General features: G+C 33.0%; 1 protein-coding gene across 1 annotated transcript; it reads left to right on the top strand.

Annotated features, from left to right (window-relative positions):
- Nucleotides 1–1,946: 1,946 nt before the first annotated feature.
- Nucleotides 1,947–7,297, top strand: CHL (chloroplastic lipocalin). Its single transcript, XM_086459324.1, has 5 exons — nt 1,947–2,183; nt 5,118–5,253; nt 5,594–5,833; nt 6,288–6,578; nt 6,833–7,297. Exons 1-5 carry the CDS (start codon nt 2,122–2,124, stop codon nt 7,109–7,111), a joined length of 1,008 nt encoding a protein of 335 aa, XP_086315450.1. The 5' UTR covers nt 1,947–2,121; the 3' UTR covers nt 7,112–7,297.
- The last annotated feature ends 3,029 nt before the right edge of the window (nt 7,298–10,326 follow it).

Genomic DNA, 10,326 nt, shown 5'->3' with positions numbered 1-10,326 from the left:
GAAGTCGGCAATAAAAATGTGATGAATTCAATATTGTCAATGTGATCCTGATTTTTTTTTTTTTTTTTTCATTCTATTGATTTCAATATTAGGTAAATATTTTATTTTTTTCATGATAAAAATGTGGTGAACATGCCTCTCAACAATTTAGCTAAATTGACACCTTTTACGATAAATCTTCTTGGAATACTAAAGGTGCATATATTATGGTTGGGAAAAAGACACTTGAATCAAAAGTGACATTACAATCTTCAAAAACAATTAGCATCTCAACTTCGTTGGTATTTTTTTTTTGGTAAGTCATGAAAAAAATTCTATAAAAAAAAAAAATTAAATGTTCAAAATGTGTATATCATTTTCCATTTGTCATCGTAAAAAAAAATCGTGATAAATGATAGTAATGGCTATTGAATAATTTAAATATGTGAAGAAGATGAGAAAAAGAGTAATTTGAGTATTTTAGAAACATTATAAAGAGAAATGAGGACTAAGGGTGTGTTTGGTAATATTTCTGAAGTTTGAATGGAGGTGGTCCACCTTTAAAATTTAGACTTTAGAAGTTTTATTTCCATTTATTTTAATTCAGATTTCAGATTCCAAAATCAAAATTCAAAAGTTTTGAACCAATAATGAAGAGATGCTGGACGAAACTTCTAAAATCTAATATTTTTTTTATTCTTAAAATACCATCCTCAAACCTTAATTTTTATCTCTTATCATTTCTTTATACAAATTTTAAAACTATTATTTTTAATTTTTCTACCTCTCTTTCCTCTATAATTGTGTTGTCAAAGTCTCCTCCGTTTTTCTTGTTTCGTGTTTGAAAACCTTATATTTTTATACAAATCTTATATTTTTCAACTAGAAAATGAATAATTATTTATTATTTGAGTATTATATCTTGTTAGAATATAATTTCTCAAGTATGAATTCAAATTGAAAACAATATATTTTGGGGTGTTTGATGTGTTAGAAATCGAAATTAAATGTGTAGATTATTTCATTATGCATAACATATTATGTTTTTCGGTTAACAATTTATTAAAATTACAAAAGAGTATTATTGTCAAAATGGCCATTATGTTTTAAAATTCTATTTTAAAATAATGACCATTATTTAAAAATTCTATTTGTAAATGGTCATTATTGTTAAAATGGTCATTATGTTTTATACTTTAAAAAATAATAAACAAATAACTTTTTTAGAATAAAATTTTAGATTTCAGAAAACAGACTTCAGAAATGTTATCAAATATACACAGAAAGCAAAAAGTTTAGTAAATAAGCTATCAAGTTACCGTCCTACAGATAAAAGGACTACTTAGAGAGAGAAAAAAATCTCACAAAAGAGTCTATTAAGTAAATTTACCTATAAAGTAATGGAAATCCTTTTCCTCATGCAATGGCTATAAAAATTATCTAACGTGGATTTGTGTTCGTCATACTCACCTTCTCTTTATGCATGTAGGCTATTAGGTTAAAAGATTCTTTATAATAGGCTTTTGTTATTTGTCAAGAGAATTTTAATATAAAAAAATATTATTTTATTTATATTATTATAATTAAAATATTTTTTACGATTAATAGTTATGGTTGCAGTGTGTACCCATTGCCACTACGTGCAACGTAGGGTAAAAAAAATAATTGTATATGCATTTCACAGGATACTTCCCCTTTACTGTTTCGCGGGAAATGATTTTCTTACTAGAAAGTTGACCTACGCCCAACACTTTGGATGACGTGGTACGGATACGAAATTATAGTTATTTTTCTCGGGATACAAAACTGTACATTTCATAAATATATGCAATTCTATATCCCGAGAAAAAAAATCTATGATTTCATTCCGTACCACGTCATTCAAGTATTGACTTTGGAAAGACTTTCTAGTTTGGAAATCAGCGCTCTTTGTAATTTAGTACAACTGAAAATTTTGTGGATACTTAAAGGTTTGTACTGTTTCGCGGGAAATTGTAGAAAATCGTAAAGGTGAAGAATTGTTGATATATGTAATTTATTATAACTGGAATTTGAAAATTTGGATAACGTGTGGGCATCCTGAATTCGAGGAGATTGAATTACAAGAAGATTCCAGAAGATTCTAGAACGTTCTAGAAGGTCATGCAGCTGATCCAGGCATCTCCGCTTTCTTCTCCTCCTCCTACACTTCCTTCTCTCCTTAGGTACCTGTAATAAGGGTTTCTCTCTCATTTCAATTCTCTGATTGATGATCCGTATGCGTTGTTTGGCGCTATAAAATTTCGAGTTTTTTGTTTTTTGAGCAATTCTGTGTTTATTTTCATGAATTGTGGGGTTTGTATGAATTGGTCTCTTGAGGTTTATATTAAACCCTTAACATTTGTTAAGGGGGGGGGGGTGAATTAGGAAGAAAACACAGATGTGTTTGTAGAAAATTTATAGGGTTTAACTTAAGTTTTGAAATGTTATAATGTAGGCTGGTATGTAAATTCACAGGAGAAGAGGCTTGATGGATGTCAAGAATTGGTCTATTGATGTTTATATTAAATCCTTAACATTTGTTAATTAGGGGAGGGGGAATTAGGAAGAAAATACAGATGTGTTTGTTGAAAATTTCTAGGGTTTAACTTAAGTTTTGAAATGCTATAATGTAAGCTGGTAAGTAAATTCATGGGAGAAGAGGCTTGATGGATGTCAATTTGAATGGGTGTTTGAGAGGTGGAACTGATAGTGGTGTGTAAATTCAAGGGTTAATTAGGGGAAAAAAGAGAGAAGAAATTGGGGAGAAGATACAGAGGCGTATGTTGAAATTTTTAGGATTTAATTTAAATTATGAAATCCAGTAAAGTAGGATAGAATGTAAATTCAATGGAGAAGAGCCATGATGGATGTCAATTTGAATGTGTATTTGAGAGAGAGTAGTAGGGGTGAAGTCCAAATGCCATAATTTAAAATTTTCGATATTTTAGCTTTTGTGTTTTGGGCTTTGGATGGTTGGAAAGAAGCATCCTTTAGGCATATGTAGCATATCTAAGGTTTTTAAATAATTTTTTTTTCACTTTTTTATTCTGTTTCTGATGTAAGCTGAGACCAAATGTGAGCTCATCACTAGATGAATTATTTACCATTAGACGCAAACACAATTCTCTAAAATAATATTTTACTGATGTTGTGTTATGCTCTTATGGGACATTGTTTTCAAAAGGGTGAGTCATAGGCCTTGGGGCAATGAATCATTATCTAAAAGATTTGGGGTTGACTAAGCAAATCTTGTTCCTTCATTCACTTTTATTTGGAGACATGTCTTATGTTATCCCCAAAATGCTCTAAGTTCATTTAGTATTGGCCTCATCCATTGAGATTTTAAAATAATCTCTTAACTCTCTAACCTTCTCACTTGTTTTTTGATGTTTTTCATCGAAGGTATGTGTCTCACGTGCATATGCTAATTATCGAAATTTTAGGTTGTTGCACCTTCTGAAATTTTATTTATTTCTTTTTTTTTTCCCTAAAAATTAGTTAATATCATTCTACATTAAATAGCATCGACAGAAACATCTTTTTCCCTTAAAAATTTGCTTAATGTTTTCCCTCAATTTTCCTAAAGGAAGTGAATTTATCATTTTTTTTATAATTTTTTTTATGAAATCATTCGATGAGGATTTTTCTTGAGGATTATGCCTCACAAGTTCATTGAAGTGTTTTGCGATGTGTCTCCATGTTTAGAAACAGTGATATGGAAACTTTGACCGATTGGGAGATGGAGTATCTTTGTTCTTTTGCTCTACGTGATGGATACTTCACATTCATTAAGAGTTTATTTTCTTTTATTTTTTAAATTTCCTTCGTGGAGAACACATGTTCTATTCATTGAGAGGTAGAAAATGCCTAGAATATGAATCAACACTGTTGACATAGGTCCTTCATGTAAGAAGATAAAAAGCTATCACGAACTAACAAAGTGGAAAACAGTCCAGGTACCAGATTGAATTTGGCATGATTAAATATGAACAAAAAATTAAACGTAAATATGTATGTGATAAAAATCAATCTGAATTAAGATCACTACAAGCTATGACAGCGAAGAGAGAGAATCAGACAAGAGATTATGGGATGGGGTTCCTTTATCTCTTCATAATCCTGCTGCTCAATGGGACTTAAAAGTAGGGAGCAAGAGTTGGGACTTACTTTCATTTGAGCATATTTATAAGATTCTCAAACTCCCACCATGTAAATGAGTCTCCAACTATAGGCCTTTCATTTGAGATGTTAAATTGGGATAGACTTGGATTCTAGCAAATCCTAGCCTTGTGAAGAGCCCGCGGGACAAATTGAGCCAAGGAGGAAGTTCTAGGAAACCTTGGTTAGATGGGGAACCAATATCTTTCCATATGGAAGGTAGGAGGAAAATGCTGGGATGGTCACCCCACCAGCTTTTATGGTCACCAGATAACTACTAATTTGGCACCTTATACAACAACCACATCGTGATTCGTGACAATGGCTTTCTTACAGACCTCGAGATAAGGTTTGTAGTCATTTATAAAAGATGAGATTTGAAATGGAGGATGTGATATTTGGAGACAATGATTGTGTTGAGGTGAGCAAGGATGATCCCTTGCAAGTAAGTTAGATTATTCTGACAGCGATGTAGATGAAGGAAATCAGTAAGATGGTAACCAGTTGCCTTATTTAGTGTCTACTGATCTTTTATTCAATGTCTATCTGGTGCTACTTCTATTTTCAAGCCTATGAGACATCAAGGACGGGTTTCTATATAAAAATCTCCAAAGCTTCATATATTTCAGATTTTTTGTTATTAATAAGTGAAAATCAGTTGGTATCTCTGGTCAATGATGCTTATCATTTGATAACTTCAAAGTCAATGACATGCTATTATGACTGTGTATGTAACGATTTTACACAAACATCCTTTCGTTTCTCATCCATTTTCTCTCTTTTCCCATTCCCTCGCCCTTTTTGATGTACTTTGCATTCTTCTTTAATATTTAGAACAAGTAGAAAAGACCGACCTTGATGCCTACCGGTCCACCTTGCCTGTGTTTTTTACTGTTTCAACATTGTTTAATGACTTATGAACCGAATAACACTTGTTTCTATTTCACTTCATGATCCAGCAATCGTAGACAGATACCAGCAAAAAGAACATTGGTGTGCTCTTTGGAGCTCCCTGCATCAAGCACAACAGTTGTCGCTAGACATGTTTTATCCGGTCTTGCAGTTTCACTTATATTTCTCTCTCGAACAAACCAGGTAAAGAGGTTTTAGTTTTTCTTTTGATCTTTGTAGTTGTATAGTCGTGCTCTTGATATGGTTCAGGAGTTATTGTTCACTTTAAAAATGATAGCATAGCCCATTATGCCCGCATGGTTGTTGAACATGTTAACTGTGAAGATACAAATTTATCGTAGAAGTTTTAACTTGAATAGGAAATCTAGGATCCACATCACCAACAGTAGGACTTTTTCCCCATGCCATAGTTGTAAGAGAGATCATTTCCTCCAATTAAGACACCCGTTTGGGAGTGGATCAAAGAATGCAGTTGCAAACATTTTTTAAAATTTATTTTGACAATTTTGTTTCTCTTGGCCAGGTCATAGCAGCAGAACCCTTCCACTACTCTAACGTGTGCCAGCTTGCAGTTGCCGCTGATAATGGTGTAACCCTTCCGCTTGATAAAATGTCTGATGAAAGTAGTAGAAAGCAAATGATGATGAGAGGCATGTCAGCTGAGAATTTTGATCCAATCAGATATTCTGGAAGATGGTTTGAAGTAGCTTCACTTAAGCGTGGATTTGCTGGCCAAGGACAGGAAGACTGCCATTGTACACAGGTAAAATGCTTGGGATAATCTAGAAGTTCTTGTTTCTCGGTAAAATGATTTTATCCTTCAGAAAAATGTTTGTCGATGAAGGAATACGTATATTCTGATTCCTTCACCTTATACAGTATGTTGAATTGGTAGGCCATATGGATGATAGCCTAAAAGACGAACAACTGGTGCCCCACCATTGAAATTATACTTCGACACCATTTTTCTAAACCATTAAAATTATTGCTCGTTGATGCTTTCCAATAAGTGCCCCCCAATTGAACAGCTAGAAGGATTCGTAGGAAGGCCACATCTGTCAAAAACATGGACACACAAAGTGCCTTAAGTCTCTGCAACAGACGGACTTCTTATTTTTCTCTTCAACCTTCCTATTATTGATGATTTATTACAAGGCAAGAGGCTACATACTCCTTAATATCTGTATACTGAACCTTCCAGATCTATTAAATCGCAGGGCGTATATACATTTGATGCTGAAGCCCTCGCAATTCAGGTGGATACTTTTTGTGTTCATGGTGGTCCTGATGGATATATTACAGGTATAAAGGGAAATGTTCAATGCATTCCTGACGAAGATGTGGAGAAAAAAGAAACTGAACTAGAAAAACAAGAGATGATTAGAGAGAAGTGTTACCTCCGTTTTCCTACATTGCCATTTATTCCCAAGCAGCCTTATGATGTGATTGCAACTGATTATGATAATTTCTCCCTTGTTTCGGGAGCAAAAGACAGAAGTTTTATTCAGGTAACGATACACATTTATTTCCTAGAAAGACATTTATATACCTATTTATCCATTCTTTTTTAGGAGAGGCCGCAGCTCAAATTTCATATTGTTCCAATGATCCTAATTGTACTGTCGCCCATAATCAGATATCTAACATTGTTCTTAACAATGTGTAGTTTGTGAGGTGACCAATCAAGCTGTGTGATCTTATATTCTGTTATTTCCACTTAAGATATTTTTTTAACCAAATTATACTGGCTTTGATGTTTTAGATCTACTCAAGGACACCAACTCCAGGACCTGAATTCATAGAGAAATACAAGACCTACATGGCAAACTTCGGGTACGACCCAAGCAAGATCAAAGATACTCCTCAAGACTGCGAGGTGATGTCTAATAGTAAACTAGCTGCAATGATGTCTATGCCTGGAATGCAGCAAGCCCTAACAAACCGATTTCCTGATCTAGAATTAAAGTCCGCTATCGAATTTAACCCTTTTACGAATGTGTTTGACACATTGAAGAAACTCCTTCCTCTCTATTTTAAGTAGTTCTTGAGCTTCATCAATTTTTAGTATGTTCTTTATATGTTTAACATTGTGAAGTTGGACTAGCCTCAGAGCTTTCAAGGTTATGTAATTGTTTAGATCAAGTCTGATAACTGTCTTAAAATTGAAAATTAGTTTTTCTAAAAATACTAAAAGCTTAACCTCTAATGGAGATAGGTTTTTTTTTTCCTTGCTTCTCTTCTCTTATTAAAAGTCATGCAGGTGAAGTCAACAACCTCATACCTAATTTACTCTCAATGACCTTGATAGAAAAAACTCTCCATGGTCAAGGAGTATTGAGTTGTTCAACTTTCCTGGAGATGTTTGAATGTGTCAAACTGGGGTTGGTGAACTCGGATCCGACTGTCTACATAGTCCTCTAACCCAGGAATGAGTTCTGTACCTTCGGATGTAGTGTATTGGGTTCTTGTTTTTGGTTGGGATCTGTCATAACGCTCCAGTACCTTAAAAAAAACATGAAACTTATTTCTCAAAGCCCGGCTTCAAGTTACATGTGATGATAGCGTCTTCTGAAATATTTTGTTCTTTGTGTGAGACGGAATGTCTCCATCTTTCTCTCGATCAAATTATTGCATCAAAATGAGATTTTAAACTTTAGTTATGATGCAATTGTTGGCTCTTACCTATATTTGTAACTTTCATGTGATGAATTGGGTTTTTAAAGGTGATTAGGTAATTTTACGTTCTTTAGTTAAGTCTCGGCAAAAGGGTAGGTAGTAGAGAATAAAAGAAACATTTGACCATTTTGTTTTATAAGAACACTTCTTGTTAGAGAGAGTTTCGGCTTATATACTTCCCTACCAAGTGTTTTCTATCTAATCTTACCTATTCTCTTTCTCTTTATTTGTGTGTTCTTCTTCGATCTTTTCGTTTGCTTTAGGTTATAATCTTATTCTTCTCTTACTATTTGGGAATTTACTTTTTCACATTTGGTCGAGGTTAATTCAATTTAATTTGGATAAATTTAGGAATGTCTCGACAAAATTTCTTAGAGCATCCCATGCCCTAGGATCAAATCTCTTTGTCATTTCATTGGCTCACCCGTGTTCATATTAAGAACATGATGATACTACGTCGGCTCCAGTGGGAGGGAGGGGTAGCAAGCGTTATCAGACCCATACTTCCTCGGCCTACCTCGTTTTTCTTTATTGGCTCGCTTATCTTCGTATAAAACCATGTTGATTGTTGATAAATAAAGGAGTACAATATTTTTATTTTTATTTTGAGTGCAATCATCTAAATTGAGTGCAATTGATAGTAGTGGTGTGCAACTAGTTGATCCAAAAATAATTATAGAAAAAAAAAAACTTGATAAATATATAATTCCCTTTTTGTCCTTCCAATCCGTGAAATTGGGAATTTGGTCGTTAATTCTAGAAGCTCTTCATATTATATATACTTTGCTATGTTCCGGTCTGCCTAAGCAACTGGACAGATAATAAATTACACCTTTAAAAGCCTACCTTTCGTTATAAATACCCTTTACATCGCTTGGAAGGATTGGGAATAGCTTTGAGAGTTACGCCATGGCATAAAATAAGAGAATTGCTATTGACACCCCAGCTTTTACTTATTACACTCTAATCTCACCCATATCGAAAGAAACACACTCTCCATACATGATAGATATTGGGCTCAAATTATTAATCAACATTACAAAACATTATCACACTCATTCAAAAAATTTTCAGTAGTTGTTTATAATTAGAATAAAACTCATATAAAATCCTAAACTTAGAAATAGAAATCTTAATAATAATAATAATAATAATAATAATAATAATAATAATAATAATAAAAAGGAGAGAACTACTATTGGCACACCAACTTTTATTTATTCTAAAAGTTCAGGGTGGAAATAGCAGCTTCTTAAAATAATTGTAACAAAATGAGAATTACGATCGTTACAATGGTAACAATTGAGATTTGTCCTATCTTAGGAGTAGATCCTTTGTAGCAATTTTTCCTATAATACCCTGTTGTACTATTTACATGGTTGAGAGAGCGCTACATAAACAAAATAGTTAAATTTGATCGTTTAAATTTGGAAGTTCAGTGATTGTCCATTTTAAAAGCATTCGATGAAGTGCAATTTTTTTTTTTTTTTTTTTTTTAATTTGATCTAGACCATAAATGTTGGAGGTCTGATGTGACTTTTTTTTTTTTTGGGTTCATGGCACTCTCTCAACCATGTGAGAAGTATTACAGGGTACTACAAGAAAAGACTACCACAGAGGATTTGCTCCCTCTTCCTTGAAGGAGGTTTGAATAAAGATGTCAATGGGTCGGTTCCAGTTCAATTTTTACATGAATCAAAATCATTAATTTTTTCTTGATTTCGTTTCTTATCAATTTCAATTATGGCTCTTATATCAAGGGAATCAGAGTCGAAACTGTCAAAAAATTTCTTGACTTTTAACGGAACTATCAGTTTTGATTCTCAATCGGTTCAACTCCAAGAGACCCTATTCTAATTGGTTCCAATAAAAAAGGACTCAAAACCGCTCTATTGGTTCTAATTTCGATTAAATTATTCTAATTAAATGAGCACCCATTGACACTCCTAGGATTGATCCATTAAATAATGATTCTTCAATAACTTTTTTTTTTTTTTTGAAAAATGATTTTCAAAAGTGAATGCTGAACCCTAAAAATCGCATCACCCTTGAGATGATAATCCACAAGATTTCCATTCGTGTTGAAGCATATTTAAAACTTGTCAAGTTAGTGACTTGAATTGATGCAATAATTTCATTATTTATGAAAATGTTGGGATCATTTTAGTCAAAAAATTCTTTACTTGGGATTGGATAATTGAATGCTCATCTTCTCTTTTTTTCTTTTCGAAGTCCAATTTCATATATTGATTTCTAACCTAATGATAATTTTTTGTTCATTTGACGAGTCTTTGTATTAAAATTTTATTTTGAACATTAATTATTTAGAATAGAGATTCCATTGCCAAAACGCATTTTACTAAGAGCACCCCAATTCTTATGATATTAACAAAGAATGGTGAATCTCTATTTCGTGCGCTGATTATGACGAAATTCCAAGTTTGGTGGACTGTTCATTTTAATTCTGAAACCATGCTTTCATCATTTTTATAACCTACGAACTCGTGAGTTTGACACTTATAATATCTACGAATTCATAGATGAGTTGTGCAACCTCAAAATTAGACTTGTATCACATAT

The sequence above is a fragment of the Akebia trifoliata genome, chromosome 11 (genome assembly GCF_017979445.1).
Source record: "Akebia trifoliata isolate Shusen 1 chromosome 11, ASM1797944v1, whole genome shotgun sequence".
NCBI classification, from domain to species: Eukaryota; Viridiplantae; Streptophyta; class Magnoliopsida; order Ranunculales; family Lardizabalaceae; genus Akebia; species Akebia trifoliata.
Note: the sequence above shows the minus strand (reverse complement) of the source record. Positions and strands in the feature narration are given on the sequence as shown.

Coding starts and splice junctions, on each gene's coding strand:
- CHL (XM_086459324.1), top strand. CDS start 2,122: ATGCAGCTGATCCAGGCATCTCCGCTTTCTTCTCCTCCTCCTACACTT. Junction 2,184..5,117: donor ACACTTCCTTCTCTCCTTAG/GTACCTGTAATA, acceptor TTCATGATCCAG/CAATCGTAGACAGATACCAG. Junction 5,834..6,287: donor AAGACTGCCATTGTACACAG/GTAAAATGCTTG, acceptor ATTAAATCGCAG/GGCGTATATACATTTGATGC.